A 25,045-nucleotide genomic window follows, 5' to 3' on the forward strand; every position below is an offset into this window, starting at 1 on the left:
ATGTGTCAGAATGTCCTCTGTTATTAAGTCCTGTTGAGTAGCAGGTTTTGTTGCTATCCATGGTATTGATCTACACATACAAGTACAACCACTGATGCACTTTCAGTACTACTCCATGTTTAACTATAGTTACTAGTTACAGTACTTTTTACATTAAGATTTTCCATAAAAAAGAAAGTGATTGTATTTGAGCTGTTTAATACAATTGTATTAACATTAAATCATGGGTTTCCAACCTTTTTGCCTGTGACACCTTACAAAAAAGCAATGTCAGATGGTGTCATTTAAACAAAGGTTTGAGGGTGTTTTGTTGTGCTAATTCAAATGACTTGCAGTTTGTGGATTTGTTTTAACTGTATTGCAGACAGTCCCCCTCTATATAACTCACTATACAGTTCAACAGCACCACAAATGACTGCCTCCAAAATGGTAGAATTTATTGCAGGACTGTAGGTAGGTATACCTAATAAACTAATACACTAATACTTCACTCACACGGGCCGTTTTTCTGCAGAACTGTACGTCTAGTTTTACTGATAATGATATTTAATGTCTCTATAATGTCTGCATTTTGACCCCAGGATTTTTACCTGTGAATGAATACTTCTACACTGTGGCATCCATACTTTTACTCAAGCACATGGTCTGATTCTACAACCAGCACACCAGTGAGTACCCAGTGTATGTCAGTGACTCCAGAGGAGAGCACATCAGCACCATGGACAGGGACAAAGGCCACCTCCTGGCTGGCTGCAGATCTACTGTCATTTTTGTGCATCCGTGATCAAAGAGCATGTTACCTGAGGCAGCACGCTTCATATGACCTTCATAGTATGGAAGCAGCGTGACAAGAATCAAGCTTGGCTGTAGAGTAGCTCCATTAACCCCTTCACGTCCTTCACCCATCCACAACCTCCTCCATCCCAGCTCTCGCGATGAAACAGGCAGGAGCAGGGTTGGTTGGCGATACTGCGTCACCTGACTCGGAGGAGGGGGCGGGGCGCGGTGACAAATAGCAATAAATTAATAATTAAATAAACAAGAGGATGTAAATCCGCTGAGAGCACCGCCATCCAACGAGCCGGGTTGAAGCGCGCATCGCCGGGGCTTGCAGGCTGACGGTGGGCCGCAGCAGAGAGGAAGAAGTCCAGCAGGGGAGGAGGAGAAGGAGGAGGAATAAACCGCCGCACTGGATGGTGGGGGATGATGATGTTGCCAGCCAGGGCCTGATGTTCCCCTGCACGCCCCGCTGATACACAGGGACTGTCGGACTGCTGCTGGTGGGGAGGATTATCCAGGAGGCTGGAGGAAGGGAGACAGGGAGGAGGGGGGAGGAAGCAACGAGCATCATCCGGAGAGGAGCGTTTTGTGTCAGGGAGGCTGGCCGAGAAATAACGCGGAACAGTGAGAAATTGATCTAAAAGAAAAGGAATAAGGCCAAAATTAAAACCCGGGATAGGATTCTGCAGCCCTGCTTAACTTCTAGACTATCAGTCCATGATTGTTCCAGAAACGCGTGCAGAGCCAACACTACTGAGTGGGAACCAGCCAGTTCCAGCACTGCTGTCCAACTCTACTGCAATCCAATAGAAAGTCACACTGCTGTTTCTCTTCTAGTCCCGTGTTTCTGTGCTGCTTCCGAGGGCAGCTGGGATTACTTAGGCCGGTCGGTCATTTCGGTGTGGGGGGGTAGGACCATATTGGACGCTTGATAGTCGAGGTAGAGCTCCACAGAGAGAAGATGTCGGGTCAGACGCTGACGGACCGCATCGCCGCGGCTCAGTACAGCCTGACGGGATCCGAGGTGTCCCGAGCTGTGTGTAAAGCCACCACACACGAACAGACCCCTCCAAAGAAAAAGCACATGGAATGTGAGTAATCTATCTATCTATCTATCTATCTATCTATCTATCTATCTATCTATCTATCTATCTACCAATAGATCATACTGAATGTGTCCTTTCGACCCTCCATCCATCCTCCTCATGCACAACTAGGCCAGGCACCACGATGGTTGCCTCCCCCCCCCCCATCCACCCTCCAGCGTGTGTTAACGTGCTTGGAGGGGTTCCTCAGCCACACTAAATGCTCACATGTATATGGACAGTACACGCACATACATTATGCTTGAGGCATCTACTGCTTTAATTTAGACTTTCACTGAACAAACCAAACCTATTACCTAATTACAGCGGGGCTTCTTCCCCCATTGTGCCCGGGCAGAGGAGCATCAGCGTAGAAGCAGAGGGAAGCCACAAAGCCTTAAACCAGATACTTAAGCCCTGCTGCCTGGAGGCTGCCTGTCTCCCCCATGTTGCTCCATTGCTGCTGAATGCATAATTGAACAGGTTCAAAGTGGTGTAACTACTAAATACACAGGCCTTTGCCAGGGCTTTTGTCCACTATGGTAGTGCAAAAAGGTGTGTAGCACTGCCAGCATATCACTGACTTTTTTTCTTCCTGGTGCAGTTTGTTGATTTGTTGGCATATTGCTTGGAACAAACAAGGGAGGAGAAAGATGGCGGTAGGGTGCCAATTCAATTTCAGATGCTGACAAGAAATGTCCAGAAGGCCCATAAAGTATTTGGAAAGGACTTGATGCAAACATAAACTGTAGTTGTGCAGCACACTTGAGAGCATTTATAAACCGACTGACACAATGTATATTAAAGGTCCAGTGTGTAACATTAAGGAGGATCTATTGGCAGAAATTTGATATAATATTTATAGGTATGTTTTCATTAGTGTATAATCACCTGAACATAAGAAACATTATGTTTTTGTTACCTTGGAATGAACCGTTTTTATCTACAGAGAGAGCGGGTCCTCTTCTATGGAGTCCGCCATCTTGAACTGCCATGTTTCTACAGTAGCCCAGAATGGACACTAATGCCCCTAAAATGTATGTATGTATGATGTATGAACATCGATACATAAAGGTGATTCAAATGTGACAAGAATGATGTACAAACACAAGTTACAGTATATGACAGTGGATACAAAGGAAAGTGATGTTTAGGGACCTCCATGGTGTCTGGATGCAGCACCCCACCAAATGCTAATGTATGTGGGGTTTAGATTTTCTAATAGCTATTTGTGTGTGCGTGCATGTCCCTGAATGGTTTAGTGACAGTCTGGGTTTTACATTGAACCTCTACACAGACCCCACCAACCTTATCACTTCATTTGACATTGATTTATATCTTGTAGGATATATTTCCTTTGAAGGACCTTTGGAAATCAATCAGAAAATCAGGCCAGCGTATTGAGTAAGTAGTGAGTACCCTTCAACGTGCCGTCGTACGGATCTCTTTGCCGTTGATCTCTGGTTATTCTGACGGGGACAAATAATAAAGCAGAGCATCCATGTATGGTGAAAAAATATAGAATAGTACTAAACCATAATAATATAAACTCATATACAATGAAACATATCTAAAAGCAGACTGACAGATTAGGATGTTGTTGAGAGCATAGATATAGATAATAAACTTTGAGAAACAAGAGGATGGATTTGGATGATAACAGGAAAGTGACACCCACCTTTCACTAGTACGAAAGGGGAAGGGGACCGTAGAAGAAAAAATGAAGGCAAAGAAACACATACTAAGTTTGGAGGCTTTCAAAGTCAGGTAAAAACTATATTTGACATATTTTGTGTAATTATATTAACAACAGGTCACTGTACAGATGACCGCATAGTAAGAGTTGTACCTTCATCACTTCTTCAGTATAAAATATGAAGAAATTGGACAAAAGTGCAAGTTGGCAAACTCAAACCCAGTGGGAGAAACCAATCGGCCAGTCAGTTCGTGTCCAGACTAAAAAATCAAGCTGAATGATGAACTGCGTTAACTCATGGCACAGTAAAGTGGAAAGCTCGCCCACTTGCCAGAGTTCGTGTCAGCACTTTGTTGTTGCGGTGAGTGCCGAAGACGCTCTGTCCTCCACATATTATGCTGTCCCACTTACCTACAAACAAAGGAAAATATCATTTAACTTTCACAAGTAGCAGTTCAAATAACATTTATTACTGTAGAAAATACTGAATCCTCTGCACAACTGAGCCAATGTTAACAATATATCATCATATATTATCAATATGTTTTTTTAATGAACACAATTTGTGTTGCACTTAAAGCGAGAGTATGTAACCTTCACAGGAAGAAATGACACTGTATTCCTCTTATTAATGAAATGTTGGATCCATAAACAAAAAGAAACACTCTTGCTCAGTACCTTACAGGAGTTTTTCATCTACATCCTCATCTTGGTCTGGTATGACCAGTAGCTTATGGCGGTTAACTCTAGCTACAGTTAACAAACTTTAGAATAGACAGTTTGTTGACTTATTGTTGACCTTTTTTGTTCAGTTATTTTCACATTAGATTTAGGCAAACCAGGATGTTGATGAAGTTGGCAACGGCCTGAAGAGAATCTTGGGAAATGAAGGCAATCTCAGTGTGCTGTTATCCTGTAATTTGTGAAATGCATCGCAGACTTGCTATAAACCTAAATGCGGAGATGAAAACTCCAAAGTAAATCTATTTATTTAACCTGTTATTTATCTTTCGATTTAAATGACTGTACCATGCATGCAGTAATTGTATTAATTTTTATGCCAAAAAAGCAAAAACTTCTTGAATTCATTTAACCAGAAAATCCTTCGCTTTAAGCAGAGTCTACTTAAATAAACTGCGTTATAAGTATAGGGCTAGGGGAAATATGTGAAAGGTGAATTATGCCATATTGAAGGAGCTGCCTCAGGGATATTGCATGACATTATATCCAGTTTCATCCATAGCTGACATTTACCCAATGTGCTGCTTGGGGGGCACCTAAAAAACATCCAGTTCTTTCATTTTTCTGTGACCTCTCAAAAAAATATGAATGTACACTGTCAGTGAAACCTGTTGCCATAGAACATTGTTAGGATTCTCCACAGCATTACGATCCTGTTTCACATAGAGGAGCTTTGACATCCACCGTTCCTCCTGCCAAGAAAAACACCCTCACTACACTATTAACTGCATCATTCATTACAGCCATCATATTAAGCACAGATGTGTGAAATGTCTGGTATTATACAGTGTCTGTATTGATACAACTGCTATATAAGTCACCATTTTTCCTTAAACGATCCACTGACATAATCATCTTCATAATGAGCCTCCTGTTCCACTTCAAAGATCTTCCCATCATGCTGTTGTGGTCTGTCACGCGTACATGGGTAATTTCAGCTGTTTGCTCATATATGAACCACGCAGTCACATGAATTTAGCATCTTTGGCTCCTGGACATTCTGACTATTATAAAGAAATTTACATATTTTAATTATATTAAGATGCTAGGAAGATATTATTGATTGCCCTCTTACATATTAAATTCTCATTTTATTACGTGTTTTATGGGTTTGTGGCTGTAAGCTGAAGAGAGCTGCTCCTTACATTCAGGCTGAACTGTGACAGTAACGGATCAATTAAGATGGTAAAGATACGCCTTATCTCGCTCTCCAAGTGAGCTCCACCGATGGGTTCAGAGCTCCTGTTAAATATTGCAGTTGCTCAGTCGGACCATAAAACATGCATACACCTTTGTTTGGCACTAATTACAACATTTCCAAACACTGCAACAAACAAAAGATTTCAGTTGTTGTATTATCTTAGTCCTAAACCCAGCGAGGTCTCGGCAGATACATGTCCATGGTCTAAAAATAATCTCTTATGGATTGTTCCACTGACAGGCAAATTGTGTATTGGTCTGCTGCTCAGCTGATCCAGTTCGACGGACATCCAGAGAGCAGCAGGGCAGTAAGCTCCTCATGCTGTGACCCCAAAGCCCCACACAGAGAAGAACTGAACAAATCCGAAATCAGAGAGCTTTTAGGCCGAGTTAGGGCCTTCAGCTTCTTGGAGGATCAAAGGCACCATAAATAGATATTAGAAAAGTCTGGGATGCAGGTATAAACAGAGATATTGTTTTTTTAAAGTGTGTTTTTGGAGCCGTATATCTCTTTTTGTCCCCTAAAAGTAACCTATAACTGAGGCTATTTCCTTAAGGTTGAATATAGTAGACTGTGACTAAGTGGTTTGTGTCCTAAAGCCACAAACCGCTGACGCTATGGACAAGTAAAGGCTAAAAAAAAGTAATCCCAGTAATAGCTAAATAGTAGATGCCTCTGTAGAAGTTTGGCACGACACATTGCCATTTATTTTAAGAGCCTGACAGAAGACTGCGATACAGATCGGAAGTCCTCTAAACTCTCAGAAGATTAGAGCTCAGGCAGCAGCACAGATTGCCTGACACCCCACATGGCCTGAGTGTGTCTTACAGAAGGATCTCAATGACTTATAGTTGCACTGGCTGTGTGTGTGTGCCTGTATGTTTGCCTTCACACACACACACACACACACACACTCACAGAGTTGCATGTATGCCACATGCCGTTGGCGACATCCCAGAAAAAAAAAGGGGGGGACTTGATTGAGAATCCAATTGAGTGTCTTTGTTTTTTCTGAGAGGAGCAGGGTGGCAGAGGAGGAGGTGCAGCTGTGAGTCAACTGCCTGAATGGGCTGAAGTTTTCAAGGCATTAGGATAATTACTGGGAACAAAGAAGACCATTGCTAAGAAGATTGGCAGTCTGAAAGCAAAACGAGCGTAGTAACAGAACCCTCTTGCTGTTTTGTGCCTTAAAGTAAAAAATTAAATTAAAGGTACGCTGCAGAGTTTTTTGCCACTAGGAGCGCTATGGAGCAGTGTTTTCACGAGTGGGTCCCCTGTTTTGATTGTGTGCATACATCTTAACATGTTTGCATTTGTGCAGGCAGCGCTTTAGGCATTCCTGCTGCTGATTTCACTCTGTTGCACTGATCGCCAGTGACAGAACAAATGCAGTGAGGAAGAAGACTGATAGCTAGCAAACAATAGCAACAATGCCGCATTTAAAATGTAAAAAAAAATCTGCTTTGCAAATGTTTGAATGAGGAAGTAAATGCATCCAATAAAAGGAGGTTTTGGTAAGAACCACTGTATGTAAACACATAATATTTGTTTAAAAGAAAACTCCACAGGGCACCTTTAATATAGCAGGTTCCAGTTGGTGCAGATTTCCAGTCTTCTTAGCAATTGTCTGAAGAAAGCGCTACCTGCAACCAAGCTAAGACAAATGAAGCCAACATGGAAGTAACAAGAACTGCAGTTCTTGAACAACCACTAGGGGCTGGCTACAGTGTTTTTAATTATACAGTCTATGCTTGAAACCCATAACTTCACCATGGGGCCAAGACCTTTATGTAAAACTATATACCCTAATTTCATCAGTACTTGCACTTGCACAGTATGCTATAACAGGCCATTTTACAAAGATTTATTAATGTTTGAAAGAATTACATGGACCACCTTTAAATTTGGGTTATTCAGGCAAAAATATTTTCCTTTTTCTGACTCGAGAGTTAGCTTTTGAATTGTCTCGGTGCAGTAGTGTGACCATCTGGCACGCTGGCAGGCACACGACTCAGGGGTTCAAGATGGAGTGAGGAACTGCACACACAAGCCAAGTTCGCTGACTCCAAATGATATGATTTAGTGATGCCACCATATTTTATACAAGCCAATCCCGCTTCCCGACCACACACTCCATCAGGGCTCTGTTTAGGATACTGCAGTGGTCCTGTCCGTTTGGATTGACTGCACTGGGCTGATTACACAACACCTGGCAAGTGCATGAATTAAATTGTCAATTAAATGCCTGCTACACCCTTTTTCCACTTCATTCTGCTGCAGGACAGCAAAGTTCTGTGCTGCTTGATTTCTATCCTAAAACAGCAGCTGCCAAATGATTACTTTCCTCAGAGGGCCCATTTTGTTATTGCTTCCACCATGAATGTGTGACAAGCAGGGGCTTACAAAGAGTACTTGAAGGCAGCATTTTTCTGATTGGTCAGGATAAGAACTGAGCTGCTTCACAATGTGAATGCAAAGGCCCAGAGCATGGATCAGAGGACATGCAGGGTATCTGCAGCCCAGAGGGAGACAGCTAGAGAACTAGTGTAACAGTGTTTGACTGTGTGCCAAATGAAGATGGCTCTATTTCCAAAAACAGGCCCCACCACTCCTGCAGCTCCTAATAGCCTCCATCTTTATCTACTGCTACTGATGTTGCCCTAACCTCTTAATGCTCCCGCTGATGAGAGAGTTAAGACAGGTTTATAGCTTGAAGGTTATGCTTCCCGAAAAATGTATGCCATCATTTTCTCTCTCTTTTGCTTCTCTCTGTTCTTTACATCCACACAGCGTTTAAACCCAGACAATCTTTATCGTTATGACCTTGTTTCTGATTAGGCGTCACGACTCAGATGCTGTCTGTGTTCGCTGTAATAATTATCACCAGCTCTACTGCCGCTCTAAATCTAGTCACTCCAATTAACAGGTTTTTTACCACAGTGATGCGATTAGGCTCGGCTCAGAGCAAATGCAGGATACATGACCTGCTCTGTGTGTGTGTGTGTGTGTGTGTGTGTGTGTGTGTGTGTGTGTGTGTGTGTGTGTGTGTGTGTGTGTGTGTGTGTGTGTGTGTGTGGTTGGTGAGAGGGGTGAGGCAGGAGGGTATGAGGGAAACATAAACAGCGTGCTGAGTTCCCTTTGGCTGCTAAGGTGCTGTTACCACAACATGAGTCACCGTCAATGTGTTACCACATTTGAGAGGCAGTCTGTCTCCCTGAAATGGGATGAGGGGAGGAGAGGGTGAGGGTGATGGCTGGGGGCTCTTATTATGGTCTGTAAAGTTTGTTGCCTTACATGTTAGGTATTCAGGTCATCGGATATTTTTATTTTCATACACACTGTTAATAGCTCTGCATCACCTCTCTCTGTTAACATTTTCCATAGTTTTTTATAGTATTTAAAGGAATATTTTAGCTGCAGTAACTCTTGCCATTGGGTATATCAACAATCTAGAAATATTAAGGTTCTTAGGCTCTATGTCATCAGTTTGCTCTGAAATTATGTTTTTGCTTCAGGTATTAATCAGCCGGATGTGTACAAAGTCTCCTGGCAACAGTAGCTGAAGTTGTCGTGTCCACAGGCGTGTCGTGTCTTCACTCCTAGCAAAAGCATATTGAAGTTACAATACAGTTTTAACAATAGCAGCAGAGGGGTGGCATGCCTGAAAAATGCCAGTAAAACTGACACAAAAAAAACTTCCACGTGCTGACCCAACACTGTCAGAGTGGATACTTTCACTGAAACTGCTGCTAGTTATTTTTTCATGCTCTAGTGTGTTAACAGCAGTGGGACATCTTGTACCGTGTAGCATAAAATCTGGTCTCTGCAGTGTTTTTCAATAAGTGTTTGTTACCTCACTGAGTTGTTGGAGGTGTGCAGCATGTTACCTGCAGCTCTTCATCCCAGAGCTCACTGTGGCTGCTCCTTCTTGTTCCGTTACGCCCTGTAATATTTCAGACTGATCCGCTGTCAAAAAATGCCGAAAATGACCGTTTTCTTATTTTGTAGAGACATCTTTGATGAACAATTGCGACCGGTGCTAATCTCACTGCCAAACATATTGAATTCACCATGAAAACTTCATAGTAAAAGTCAAAAGCTTTTAATGTGAAGCTGCGGAAAATGTTTGGTTTGCATTAGCAGTAACCTAACTCAGCATTTTTTCCCAGAATGTCGTCACCAACACCCAATTAATGATACTGAAAATGCAAGGGCTTTTATCAGTGGGTCATAGACTCTGCCACCACTGTGTGACCTGATTTGGCATTTGACATTTATCTAAAGGAAAAGATGAATGTATGTATGAGTCAGTATAAAGGATGCTTGTATGTATGTGAGAAAAACATTCCAAAGCATCTTCCAGTCCTCTGCTCCTTCAATTGGTCCTCACATATTTCCCTTCATCTGCCTCACCCACTCTAGTCTTTTCACCACTACTCCCACTCCTCTCTTTCTCTTCCTTCCTTACTACTCTACAATGATTCTGTACTGTGCTCGCTTAATGGCGAGTTGCAGTGAACAGAGGAATGTGAAATGAGGTTGGTGAGAGGACCCAGCATGTACTGCAGTACTGATCTCACAGCGGGTATCCTTGCAAGCCCCAGAATGCCTCTCTGATGTTAAACACTGTGTGGGAGGTGGACTGTCCTACCAACAGTGTGTGTCCAGATTAATGAGCTGGGACTAGGATCCTCCATACAGCTGCTATCAGACCATTATCTGCTCTAAATCTAAGCAGCTATTTCAGATTGATTTGCTTCTCCTTTCTTAATGCCTCCCACCTCTTCCCATGCCTCTCAGTCATTTTTCTGATGTTCTTTGGAGGTCACAATGCCCTTGAGTCTGCTAGTCTGAGGATAAAGACATAAATATTACAGTACAGTTGTATCTTTGGGGGGATTTATTGCACGTCTGTGGGCAGAATGTACACACAGAGGCTTGCTTTATCCAGAGTGGAATACAGGTAAACAGTCCTTTGTATGCAGATAAGCAGCAGCAGATCTAACATTAAAGGGCCATGTCTATACCCAGGCTGCATATCAATAATGCAGAGAGGCTTGGGTTTCTTGCTGTTTTATTACTCTGGCTGACTGCTGAGTTTTGCCTCAAGACCTGACTTTGCAATAAAAAAAGTGTCCCCCCCCCACTGACTGAATCATTAGATATAAGGGACCATTTAGATAGTTTTACAAAGTTTGGAATAGTTGTGAAAGCTATGCGACAGAAGGACTAATCAACCCTTTAAAATCCCAAAGTAACACCAAACTATATCCAAAGCAACACAAAATGATTAGTGGACTATCTGTGAATTTCCAAACTAAGCTTTGTTCTTCATTTAGTGATAGGATGTTGAATTTAGAAACTAAACATTCACCATAAGCCCCTACCCCCTCTGTTACTGCTACAGCACATGTGAAGCTTTCCATTTTGCACAAAATGCTGTTTACAGTGATAGCAATGGTAGATTGCCACTCAGAATGTTTATGATAATGTTTATGATAAATATAAATATCATTTTTGAAACAGTGGCTCCTGCTGTTTAATTGTCCTGCGTCTGATTATTCCAATAAGCCTGCCAGTGCCTTCTGACAAAACTTGATACCCAGCTCTGGTTTTATGCCTGGTACCCATTCCCCACAGTGTTAATGTCATAGTGGCAGTCATGAACAATCAAGTGTCAAGGAGAGAGATTGCCAGAGACCAGATGTTGACCTGCAGCACAGTGAAGTGTATTTTTGACTTCCTAGATTATTTGATTGCTCACTCATGCAAACACTAGACACCCCTGGGAATATCTCAGCTCAAGCTCTCTTCATCTGTGAATCCCTAGTGTGCAGCTCGAGAGCAGCACTGTCTGATCCTATGTGCTGACAGCTTGGTTCAGAGTTTGAGTCAAAGTTGCTCAGATTTCTATTGGGCAGAGCTGGGCCAGATCAGGCTTGGATGCTAACCAAAGTGACAGCTCTAATTTGCCCTTTAATGGGTTGAGTTAAATAGAGGGGCGAGTGACCTTTTCTGTGTACCACTACACTTCTCAAAACCATATGGCCAGCACTGGCAAAAAAAAAACAACAACAACAAAAATCACATTCATCAGTAGGGAATGGTTGATATTAATAGTTCTGTATCAACCTCCCACCCCCCACTTCCTGTGCTGCTATAGCACACACATACAAATCTTTCTGTCATAAAAAGGCTGCATTATTTGGTTCAGGGTACAGGGTGGATATCTATCTCTGATTCCTCCCCTGGAGCAGAAATACACAAGCCACGAGCTAGGGATTTTCTATTCAGACAGGGAAGACACAAAGTCTCATGGGAAATGATAATAAGGGACGAGAGGAGCTAGGGAGGACAAAATGAATGCACAGAAAGAGATGTTAGACTGGTGATTCACAGAAAGAAGATATATTGGCTTTAATTTGGGTATTGTTATTTTTTTTTGTCTGAGAGCATCATAGTTAGACATTGGAGCTGTGGGCAATAAGGACCATTAGAGTAATTAGACAAAGACTGATCGGTCAACACAGCTGGCAAAAGCCGATCTGTTCTCCGGGAGAAAAGATTGATCAAATGTCTGTTTGGGTACTTTGTTGAATGATGAGCGAATATGCACAAGGTTCATCTGCAGGCCAGTGAGCAAAAGTCTGTTTGCTACTCAGTCACTGAATGATAGAACATGACAGTAAATCAGCCTGTACAAGGTTCATGAGGGCATTTATATTGCCAAGTGTTACCAAAAGATTTCTGTCTCACTTACACCAAGCAAAATAGTAAACTCCTTTACTAGAAATCATTCTGCTAAACAATGCCACTGTGTTTGTGACATTTGGATTTGCTATGAATACAGTTGCAGATATCCATTAGTTTCCATTCTTTTCTGTGTAAGATGCAGTATGTAACACTATAACACGCCACTTCAGTTAATCTGCTCCTGGATTTTCATACCTTACGAAACCGAATGACAACTGTATAGCCAAAATTCAAAAGTGGTCAGCACAAATGTAAAGTATATTATTTGTAAGTAAAAGGCTCAAACTTGTTCAATGTCCCCATTGAGGCTTCTTGGTACTTCTTGGTACTAAAGTGTAATTTTTGCATGTGTGTTGTGCATGAGTTGCATATGTTCTGCAGTGAATGCATGATTGACAGTTTTGCCTTCAGTTGTACTCAGACAGTGGCTTTGATATCAGTTACAGTTATAGATGTGTCAGCCTGTTAATATTGAAAGAAAAGAGTGTCCCTGATATTGTTTTTATTTCACATTTCAGTTTTCACCACTTTTACAAACTGAATGAATTTTGGGATTTTCTACCCATGAGCTGCATCACAGCGAACGAACCACAGCTCCACCAATAGCTGAGCGGAGTGTCACTGAAAGCCAAAGCGTCTATAGGAAGACAGCGCTGCTATCTGTGTCCACCAGCAGGAGCAGCAGCATTGTGTGGAATGCCAGCTTTTTCCTCAGATGTCACTTCCAGCCTCCACAGTGTCTAGATTCCAATGGCTTCCTCTTTGTTTGGCTGCCACACCACATTGGTGCTATGCTACGCTGGGACAGGGTGCACTCTGGGTATTTTTTCCTCCCCCTGTACGTTGCTTGAGGGTGAGAGGAGCTATAAATAAACACTGTGCTTTCATGGTGCGTTCATGTGTAGCTCAACAAGGCATCACTCATGCAGCATAGCTCTGCACTCTTACGCAGATAAGGCGCTTACTGAATACACCAGTCCTCATGTTTATGAGTCACATATTCATCTATACCGATCTATATAGAAATATTTGGGGTGTAGAAAATAACAAATGCTCAACAAAGACTTGTGGAAGGTATTACTAAGTGTTTATATGAATTCAGTGTTGAGTCCTTCAGCAGTGTTAAGGCTGGTATGACTCACATACATACTGGCTTTTGGCTAGATGACCCCTGTCATTTTGCTGCTGTGGGAGTTTGCACCTGTGAAGATAATTTCAAAGGAATTTTACTGCATTCTTGATGCCACTGCAAATATGAGAGCCTGTTGCCTAGGAAACCACCTTGCCATGTCCCCTTTGGTGCTTTTTGGTACATTTGTAAAAATCTATCTATGAAAAATATGAGGCGGATGTGGCGTGTGTGTGTCTTCCAGGCTTGCGTAAATGCGTAAGCGGTGCGTGCATGCTTGGCAGTTTGCCTTCAGTTGTACTCACACACAGTAGCTTTGATATCGCTTACAGTTATTGATATGTTAAATGCTGCATGCTATTTGAAATCGGAGCCCTGTCAGTTGTGTGTTGGGTGTGGCAGACGCTGCAGGGCACCCTGGTGTGGTATTAAGTGACAGTTATGTGACACTGTGAAGGTCAATAGAGCACACAAGTCCAAACTGTGAGAGTCAAAGATCTCGATCAATACTGGGTCACCTGCTAAAGGGACACCTTTCCAGGATAATTCCAGGTTATTCTATCATTTCTTTATTGTGAAAAGATCCCATAAAAAGGCCAAAACGCATGAGTAGATCAATACTTCCTGCCCTCTCTGCCCTGTCTGTGGCACTCAGCTGCAACCTCATTGGTTCATACTGCAGTAATACATTCATGTGGTATTAGCCTTTCTAGCAGTGGGGCTATTAGGGGTAGATTATCAGAGACATTCATGTCCCCTTCTGGATGGATAGTTGTAACTTAAGTGATCCCCTGGCTTTTCATCTAGTACTTTATTATTAATATATGTCTTTAGTTTAGCCACACTTTGTGTTAGCGCTAACTAGCAAATGTTAATAATACAGTAAACTAAGAAGGTAAACATGGTAAATCACTGTATGTTAGCATTTAGCTGAAAGCGCTGTGCCTAATACAGCTTCACAGAGCTGTTAGCATGACTGTACACTTACAATAGAGCTCTATGGCACAGAGGAATACGATACATGGCCACATGTTTCCTGTTCCTCAAAGAAGTAGCAAAAAAATGATGTCCTTACTGGACAGTGCATCATCTCCTCCTTCATACACTACAACCGCACATGGACACATCCATTATAGAGACCAGTTTGTCCACTCAATGGGCCATAATATTATCTGTGAATCCCACCAAAAGACTAAAACCAAGGATGAATCTCACTAAAAGTACGCTCTCTTGTTGCTGCAGCCTGATACTGCTCATGCTGTACCTCTCCACTAGACTTCATCTAAAAGCAATTAAAAACACATAAAAGAGCCATTGTTGCATTGAGTGACATTTACCTTCATGACAATAAACAGAACCAGTTTTTTTTATTCCTCGCAATTTAGCACAACAAAAGCACTATAAACAAAGAGTCATACCCCTGTGAGCATGCTCAGTGACATGTACCGACATACAGCTGCTCTCTAGAGACTGAAATTGCAGAAGCAGAGTTGTTTCATAATGAACCCCACTGGCCATGGTTATTATTATGAATGAAAATGTCACTTTAATGCAAATCTTTAATGCTTTTTTTTAAAATAGTGTTTAGACAACTGTAGTGTTCTAGTGTGGAAATATAAGCTATAACAAGATGTGGCTACACACTAAAAATACTTTCAAAGATTAATTCATTACTGTTTTTGAGACAGTGATTCTCCCCAGTGTGTGCTTGTATCACGGTGCAATTTCAGTTTGTTAAAATTGCACCAGACATTGCATGCATAAGAGATGAGGCTGTGCATAGGCCAGCATTTTGCTTCCGTCAGACTGAATGCTGATTCATATGTGGTAGCATTCTGAAGCGTCTAGTGTCATGAAGACATTTGCTACGTGCTTGCGTGTATCTCTGTTTACGAACACCTTACATGGCATGTTATCTTTCCTCCCTCTTATTTTACAACCGCACACACTGTAGAGGATGTGAACATGTCAGACCTGTGACGGTTCTCCTCTCTTTCTTGCACAATGACGGCTCAGGTGCTGTGGTTGTAAAATAAGAGCAGGAGAGGATGTGTGTGCACACGTGTGTGTGTACATTAGCGTGTATTTCATGTATAATAATATAAAACAGTGTAGAGGCTCTTCTAATCCTCATGTCACTAATAACCTTGTGTAACAGCTAAAAATCCCCCAGGCCTTAAATGAAGGACATGTTCTGTATGCTGCCACCGAGGGACCAAAATACTGGGACCACAGAACAAGAGACTTTTAGCTTCATGTTTGGCTGCTACAGCATTTTTTGAACCAGAATTGATTTTGTAGTATTACATATCTTGTAAATGCTGCTACAGGTCCTATATTTTACATCTCTTTGTGAGACACAATGTAAAGTGCAGCTAGAATAGGCTACATCTGTGTGAGTCATGTGTTTACACTAGTGCTGTTGAACATCTGTGATTCTGTAGATTTGAGTGTAGCTGTGGCTATTGCAGTAATCACCAGCTGATGGCTAACTGCTCTTACAGCTGGAAAGACTCACTCTGCAATTACTCTCAGTGGTTCAATACCACCACCTCTCCATGGCAGCCCTTGATGATTCTACACTCCCATCAGGCTTTTATCATAGGCCTTTTTTACTGCACTTGCCCAGTAGATCTCAGTATTTGAATTAACTTTAATTTCACACTCTGTCAACATTGGAGACTCCATAACATTGTTATAGTATGAAGTAAGAAGACTGTGGACAGTAAAATCATTATGTTTATTTGGTGGGTTGGTGGCTTTTGGCTTCATGTGTTTACGCCAACTTTACTGGGTCACAGGGCATTAGCATTATACCTAAACTAAGAAATAAAAACATGTAGCAGGTCAAATGTTAAAGTCATTTCTAAATGTGAAAGTGACGGGTAGCTTTGTTTGGGAGATTCATTTATCAGAGACGCCGAATGATTATGTGGTTGCTCACCTTAAAGCAGTAATAATAGATTTTATGGCCACTTGAGGGCAGTGCAAAAGCTATAAACAGTAGTTAATATCATTAGTGTTCATTCAGAGTTGTGTCTCTGTCCTGCCTATGAAAGTCAAACATTCTGTTCAACTCCTGCTAACTGCCCCAGTGTGTTCACCAGCTAGTCGTTAACTTTATCTGATGTTCGGTGCTGAGAAGGTCGTGCAAAATGGGTTTCTGAATTTTTTTGCTGCTGGAAACAAAGTTAATGAGAGCGGTGAGAGAGAACTAAAACAGTGAAGGTGTGGGTCGTAGAACCAAAACAAGGGAGGCCAAAACACTATATAGCTCAGGAGAAGTGCAGATTTGTCTTTTAATCAAAATTAGGGGCAGTATTTTTCCTGTGATTGGGAACTACACTCAATCTTTGACAATGCTTAGTTTTGTATTAGTCTGGCAATACAGATATTTATGATTTGATTTGCTGTATGTTGCAACGTACAATGCAGGATGCAAGTAATTGTTAGTCAGCGTGACTGTGTGTGCTAGCGCTTGACACTGGCCACATATCGAGCTGCCTTGCACTCTCCCTCTTTCTCTGCGTCTCTCTTTCTTACTCACACTCACACATGAATAATTGAGAAGCAAGGTGGGGGGAGACGGTGAGTCAGGAGTTCCTGCTGAATTGTTGTGCAGCATCTCAATCAGAACAGAGACTCTCCGCCCGTTTCTCTATCAATCTTTCTGCAGGATTCTGTTCTATTTGATTGAATATTTCCCAAGAGTTTACCCAGAAGACCATCAAATAAACTAATGTCAGTTCACTGTTAGATTCACTAGTGGGTTCATAAAAGGTTTTATCAATACGGTTTATAACATCCTTCTGTGTGCAGTGTTGATTGGGAGCAGTAATGGCCACCATAGCTTAAAGAAAAGAGGCGTCTTAGCATGGAACTGCTATTCAATTGAGAAGCACAGTGCAGAAGCAATGGCTGCTCTGCAACAAATAATACAATTGTAATAATAATTTTCTCTTGAATTACAGTTATAATCTCTTGTACATGAATTTTCTCACATGATGGACATGATGTACTGTAGATTTGAGGCAGCTTTATAAAATGATAGTGGCTGTGCAGTTTGTAACACAATCTGGCAAAAGCACTGACCCTCACGGTGGGAAATATAGGGAGAGACAGGCAGAGAGTGAGACAGACAGACCGACAGACTGGGATAGAGACAGACAGACCGAGAGATGAAAAGCGTAGGATGATGCAGGCTGCTGACTCATCAGCCCTGTAGGGATTATCCTTCTCTGTGTGTGTGCATGTATATGTGTTTATATATGTGTGTGTGTGGGAGTGTGTATGTGCTGCCTTACTACTGAAGAGGACATGCACAATGATCATTACCGCATGATGAAAGCATGATAGAGGAAGCAAGAAGGCCTGTCAAAGCACCTTGAACGTATTTTTGCATGATTATTCTTCCGCTTGCCTCTCCAGCTACACTACTGGACTGGATTTATTGTGGAAATAGACACATGATTTATAAACTAGAGTTGATGATTTATCATTTAGTCACAGAAAATGTCACACCATTATCAAAAACACTTGTGCCTTATCGGAATGTCAATGCAAAGCTGAGAGGCACAGAGCTGGGCACTGTAGATTTCAGCAAACTTTACTCAAACAGGAGTAAATTATGTATTTCTTGGGAACTATATTCAGCAGCGGAGTGATACACATTTTGTGCTCCAGTGAGCATTTACAGTGCGAGGACAGTGTATGTGGGTATCTGAGTCTTTGCTTGTTGCCTCACGATGACTACAGGAAGTCACTGATCCTGGCCAGGAAATAGTTCAAACGTAACATAACATTTCTGTAAAATGTATTAAACTAAAGAGATGTGACATGCCAATTACTGCAATTTAACACATTTCCCATATCAGTCTTTTGTAAGAGTTGTTATGCATTCAGTTTGTTCAGTATCTTAAAGTAAAACGTTTTGAACCTCAACTCCCCATTGCTCATTACTTGTCATTATAACGAGTAGATTGCCCCCTGTGTGGGGTGTAGTAGTTGTGAGGTGTACTGGCGTTTAGGCTATATTACGCCAGGAAGGAAAATTCAATAGACACCTCTCAGCTGCCTCTCAGTCAGCAGGCAATGTGCAGACATGGATATGACACTATTAATGAATCACAGGGCTCAATAGTAGTTGCTCTGCGTTTGCCCTGCTCTGCTGAATCAAGTCTTTTAAAATGACACCGGTCATGCTTTCTCTCCCCCTCCGTCCATCACTCTACGTACACACCAACTTATCTCATTCCTCTCACTGGCTCTTAGAATATGCCCTGAGGTTTGCCGCGGAGGACAGCTCTCCTGTCTGCCAGTGAATAGATATTCTTCACATAGGCCTCACTGCAGTTAAAGGACTGCAGTTGAAAACACTGGCACATGTTGATTAATGTGCGTTGTCCTTATAAATAAATAATGTAATAATATTTAACAGATAGGAGGAAGGAAGCACAACTACTGATAGTCCTATTTTATTGGGTATTAGCAAACTATGCTATATGGTATGCTAAGCTTTTGGTAGATCGTCTTGGTGTTAAATTATGTGCGTGTTTATGCTAATACTTGGAGCATAAACAATAAATTAAAGTAGTTAGTTAGCATTATTCAAGTTTAAATTTGGTCTTAGTAGTGGAAATCAGCAATTTTTCTATAGCCTGAACATACGTATAAATTAGAGGAGCAATAATAGTTGTTTTTTTTTTGTCCGGTTAGGGGCCTATCACCTGTCACTGTGAACAAACACATCCAGCAGACATGGAACAGAATTAGAACTGATTTAGAATCGTGTTTCTGGCCTCCCAACAAATGTAAGTCCATGTAAGTTGTTCTGCAGCAACTCCTGAGGGAAATATCAGACTCTTCAGCTGGTAACTGCTCCACTATGTGCAGCAACTAGTTGCTAACTGTGTCTGTCTGGTGGAAAGGTGGCATACAGAGGATGTATCCGAGCGTTTTCACTGACAGCTGCCTGTTGCAGTTGGAAATGACACTGATGAGAGCAGTGAACCAAAACAGTAAATAGGCTACAGACAAAAAGGCCTTTCTAAAAAACCTTGGTGCATTAATTTACAACTGATTCTGCCTGATTATGATTTCTAGGACTGAAAGTCTGATTCCCCTTTGCTATCCCTTCTTCCTTTTTGGTTTCTCTCTATCTCTCTGCTGTGGAATATTCCACTCTCCCTCAGCCTGTGTTAGTATTAATGACTGGCTGCAGTAAGAAACAAAGCAGCAGCCAGTATGACTCACACCAGGCAATGGTGGCATAATGTGAAGCACTCATTTAAATACATTTCATTAACATGGAAAATGGCAGCTTCCAGAGGCAATTCTGTCAATAATAACGACCTCCTCTTGCTTACACAGACAAGTTACTACTTACTAAATAGGCAACTGATTGTCAGAATAAGAGGAATTAACACATTTAGACAGACATCGGACCCTGCCAGACCTGCATATCCAGCAAATTTGCTTGTCTAACACAACTTCTGGTTTTAGTTTTTTAGTTTTTAAACAGGTTGATTAACACTGGACATAAATAAAATCTGAGAGAACACTGCTCAGGGGAATGCAAATGTTAGATTCAAGTGAAATTAGGATGCAAGAGACTACGGCTGTGAAATTCAGCAAAGCCTAGACCCAGTTTCGCTGCATTTACTCTAGCACAGTCCTGTTTGTTTGTCATCTCTCACCCATCTGTCTCCGTCTCACACCATCCCTGCAGTGGTTTGTGCTGCCATTACTTAAATAAAAGGCTTCCAGCACACGCTGTACCTGTGCTGAGTCGCTCCCCTGCTAATATCCACTGTCTGACCTCCTGTTCCTCCTCTCCTTCATCCTTCTCAGACCTGATCCAGGCCACCCAGGAGACCAATGTGAACGTCCCCCAGATGGCCGACACGCTGATGGAGAGGGCCGGCAACGCCAGCTGGGTGGTGGTTTTCAAAGCCCTGATCACCACACACCACCTCATGGTGCATGGCAATGAGGTGAGATTATAACATACTGTTTACACACACCCTGATGGCATATGTAAATATGTTTGTTGCTGGTTTTAATGACTGGTAAAATGCACTCAGAGCATTTATGTATATTGCCACTGACCACCATAGTGTCATTGTAGCCCCCAGTAGAGTAAGGCAAAGGATTGGTTGTACTGGGATGTGGTCCGAAGTAAAGTAGGGCAGTGCTGGACAAGGGCGTCTCTGCTCGGTCGACTTTCCACACAAATACCTGCTCAAAAACACACCGGCACAGATTGCCTTTCATGCATGTAAGTGCAAGCTGTAGTTTTGATCTCTGTTCATTCAGCCATAACTTATCAGCATACTAATATCACTGTTAAAATATGCAACAGTTTTGTTATGTTAGGTTAAAACTGTTTAGCTAAAATTGTTGTATGCACTTACTTATACTTATCAATATTTTTATATGAACAATGGGTCAAAAGATTGTAGTGATAAACCCAATAAGAATGATCACCCAACTCTGCAGTTCAGCTTTATGGAGCTTTTTAGTGTCTTTCAGCTCACTGTTTTGGTTCTATGGACTACAGTTTTACTGTAGTAGTTTAGACAAAGCAGGCAGCTGTATTTAGCTAAAAAATGTTGGTACATCGACTGTAGTCTACCTGCTTAGCAACAAATGGCATACAACAGTTGACAAATATCTGTGGAGCATTTAGCAGCTAAGGATGCAGTTAATTACCTTTGGAGTTTTAAGAGTCCACAACAGAGCTAAAAAGAGAATGGATATAGGACTTAAATTCACAGTGGACAGAAACACAACTCCAAATGAATGCTCCAAATTGCCTCATGTCTGCTGGATGTTTAAATAGGCAACTGTTTGCTAACACATAACAACTATATAAGGCAACAGTATGTCAGTAATAATGCTGCTTGTCAATATCAGGCTTGTTGTGCTCAAGTGGCCAAAAAATCAATGAATGCAGGCTTAAAGCTACTAAAAGGGAATTTAAAAGGGAAAACTGGATTTTAAGTTGGTAATATTTCTGACAGTGACTGTGTACTGATAGAAGAGGGCTATAACATGAATTCAGTGACAGTATAACTAATTATTTTCCATGCATATTTATACTAACCTTATGAGTAACTTGCATACTTAATGGTTGTCTCTGCACAATAGCCCTTTACTTTTTTGCTTTTGCCACATAGATATTGCCTTCAAGAGCAGTCCTGGAATTAGCAAAGGGACTGGCCTTCTGCTTTCTGGCCCTGACCCCCTTGACCCAATTTATGTCCTGACAGCTGAAGAAAGACAATAGCTATGAATGGGCAACTAGGGATAACTCAGAGTGATAAGCAGATGCTGCTTTACTGCCCATCAAAGTGGCCAAGCTGCCTCTGAATTACAGATGACACAAAGGAGAGATAAATATTGACACACCATTGTCAGAGAAAGTTTTCTGAAATATTAGAGAGCAGGAGAGACTATACTGTATTAGACCAAGCCATCAGCTCATTTAGTCATTCATTTACCTTCTGTACCTACTTAATCCGTTCAAAATCATTGAGAGAGGGGCTGTATTCCCAGCATGCATTGGATGGAAAGCAGAAGAGATTTATCGCTATAAAGATAATGGCATTAACCTTTGTAGTCGGTGTCAGGAGGAAAGGGTAAGTTGTGTTGCACTGTGGCCCTTCACACACACACACACACACACACACACACACACACACACATACACACATATACACACACACACATACACACACACACACACATACACACACACATATACACACACACACACACACACACACACACACACACACACACACACACACACACACACACACATATACACACACACACACACACACACACTCACACATTTAACAAACAAGCTCAGTTTGTGTGTGAAAGATGTGATGAAGTGATTTCTTTCCATGTTTGTGCTGTTATCTTTGTGATGTTCAAAAAAGCTCAAAGGGCCATGAAATTATGTTTGATAAGGCAATATATGTATACAATATGTACCTTCTGTCTCCTGAGACCTGATTGTTTTTAGCCAGGGCTTTGCTGTTGTAGTGTCCCTGACAATGATAGAGAGAGTACTGACTGGAGAGAGAGAGAGAGATAATGAAAGGAGGAGGGGAAGTAACGGTTAGCATTTCTCCATGGAAGATTTCTCATTCCTAACCTCCCCTTATGTTATTACGCTCTGCTTTGTGTAAATGGAGCCACTGAATAAACAGCAGTGTGTGTGAGTGTGTCATGTTTTTCATGTCCCTGTGTGTGTGTGTGTGTGTGTGTGTGTGTGTGTGTGTGTGTGTCACTGGAGTGGGCTTATTGTTGCAGGTCTACAGAGGGAGCCTATTTGTCGCTATTATATATATATATATATATATATATATAAAATTGATATTCACACACTTCTACTTACAAAGGCCGCGGCGTTGCTTCTTTAATGCTGGATTTCTATCAGATCACTAAGGAAAAGGACAAGTATAGAATCACACCTCTCATATTAATTCCACTCTCTGCTACAGGCAGTTTCACAGGTTTGGGGTAGAGTGCTGAAAGTGCAACAGCTCCTTCGAGATAGCTGTGAACATCAACCAAGACTTCTTTTCTTATATTTAAGATGGAGCCTTCTGCTGAATATAACAATGATCATAAGAATATAACAAACCATGACTGCTGGGATAAAATGTGTTTATTCATAACTCTGAGGAGTAATGGTTATTTCCCAATCAATGAAAATATATTTTTTCATTTGAAATAGTTTTGCTGATATGTACAGTAAGATGATGTTTCACAGTGTTTTAGTAAGACACCTTAATGTCTACGATCTATTTTTCACCACTGCGCATTAATTACCCACACCAAAGTCACAAGTTTTAACCAAGAATGCTGACTAACTTCAGCTAGTTTTGTCAAAATGACAGGCGTTCATTCATTTGAAACCTGGCAGAGAACTAAACCCTGTCTGTGAATTTGTCCTTTCCTGCAGAGATTTGTGCAGTTCCTGGCGTCTAGAAACACCTTATTCAACCTCAGCAACTTCCTGGACAAAACTGGCTCCCACGGTGGGTTCATAAATAGTTTTTCAAGCTTCTGTTTCCAGTTCTTTCACCCTTTTATTTTTGTCTTTCACTCTCCCTAAAACACTTCAAAACACAACATGTTTTTCAGTATTATAAGTAAAAGAAGTGCATGAGCAGAATAAGATTGAATGTTACAACCAACCTGACCATTCCCATATCCATCCTTCAGTTCCAGCTCTCCTAACTCTTTCTCCCCTCAGTTAAACCCATCTCCATGGAAATGAATGCAGTCTGCCGGGTGATAAACACTGGGTTCACAGTCTGTTGTCATGGACCGGAGTATCTGCAGAGTTTAGAAAGCCAGATTGTACACGTTTAAGACATTTTAAATACTACATAATCAGGATTACACGTCAGCAGTAATCTAAGCATGGTCTCGCAGCTAAAGCCAGGCTATTAGCTTAGCTTAGAATGAAGACTGGAAGCAGGGGGAAACAGCTAGCCTCACTCTGCAACCACAACATGTTTGTTTTTACACACTGGTTTTTGTACAGCTTAACAAACGATATGTTGTGTTATTGATAAGCTTTAGAGACGCTAGTAGGGGCATTTTTTACCCTTTGACAGAGCCAGACTAGCTGTTTTCCCCCTGCTGGTACTGTTTAGGCTAAGCTAATTGTCTCCTGGTTTTAGCTTCATACTTAGCATACAGACAAGGGAGTGGTATCGATCTTCTCATCTATGTTTCAGCAAGAAAATCAGTGCCCATATTTCCCAAAATGCTAGACATTTTGGAACTTCGTAAAGCCTACTAATACCCTGCACAGAGTTGACACTGGAGACTGTACATGTGTTTACATACGAGTGTGTCGTCCTCAGGCTACGACATGTCCACGTTCATCAGACGCTACAGCCGCTATCTGAACGAGAAGGCCTTCGCCTACAGACAGATGGCTTTCGACTTTTGCAGAGTCAAGAAAGGGTACGGTTTCTCATTTCTCACGACACCGCACTGCTGCATGACTATTTCAGCTTTATTATTGATTTTTTTTAAAAAACGCTTTGTTAGTTTATTCGGAACCACAACATGGCCCTTTACTTGCCCCCCATATCCATCAGAACAACAGGCATCCCACAGGGGTCCCAATGGTGCGTGGGATGGACTGCCTCCAGCGCGGCGTTGGGCCAAGTGCATGGCTTTACTGCCTGTACTGAGTGCAGAGATGAATACAGAGTGGGTTATTACTCATGCTCATACAGTGGACAGCTCTATTTAGCTGGCAGCCACAAGGTCCCTCCGGCTACGTAAGCTGGCAATGAAAAATACAGACGTACTAGACTACAGAAATAGAGACCAGACACGTTGGTGGATACAGTGTGTGTGACAGGTACAGACAGGTGTTCTACAGTATGTGTTGGCTCTCAGACAGTATGTGGGTCTGAGTCTTTGTGTCTTAGAGCTGCTGTTTAATTCTCCCATTTTCTATTTCTTCCTCCGTCTCAGAGCTGAGGGAGTGATGAGGACCATGTCAGTAGAGAAGCTGTTGAAAGGAATGCCCACCCTGCAGAGCCAGATCGACGCACTGCTGGATTTTGATGTGAGTGACACTCGCTAATAGGGAACAAAGTCACTTTGGAAGGTTACGG

General features: G+C 41.8%; 1 protein-coding gene across 1 annotated transcript in view; it reads left to right on the plus strand.

Moving 5' to 3' along the window:
- Nucleotides 1-1,019: 1,019 nt before the first annotated feature.
- The window catches only part of snap91a (synaptosome associated protein 91a), a 47,149-nt gene continuing 23,123 nt past the window's right edge, over nucleotides 1,020-25,045 (plus strand). Inside the window, 5 exon segments of the mRNA XM_051406695.1 lie at nucleotides 1,020-1,871; nucleotides 20,235-20,377; nucleotides 23,365-23,440; nucleotides 24,278-24,380; nucleotides 24,903-24,996. Coding sequence (XP_051262655.1) covers nucleotides 1,742-1,871; nucleotides 20,235-20,377; nucleotides 23,365-23,440; nucleotides 24,278-24,380; nucleotides 24,903-24,996 — 546 coding nt within the window. The 5' untranslated portion in view covers nucleotides 1,020-1,741.

The sequence above is a fragment of the Dicentrarchus labrax genome, unplaced genomic scaffold (assembly GCF_905237075.1).
Source record: "Dicentrarchus labrax unplaced genomic scaffold, dlabrax2021, whole genome shotgun sequence".
NCBI classification, from domain to species: domain Eukaryota; kingdom Metazoa; phylum Chordata; class Actinopteri; family Moronidae; genus Dicentrarchus; species Dicentrarchus labrax.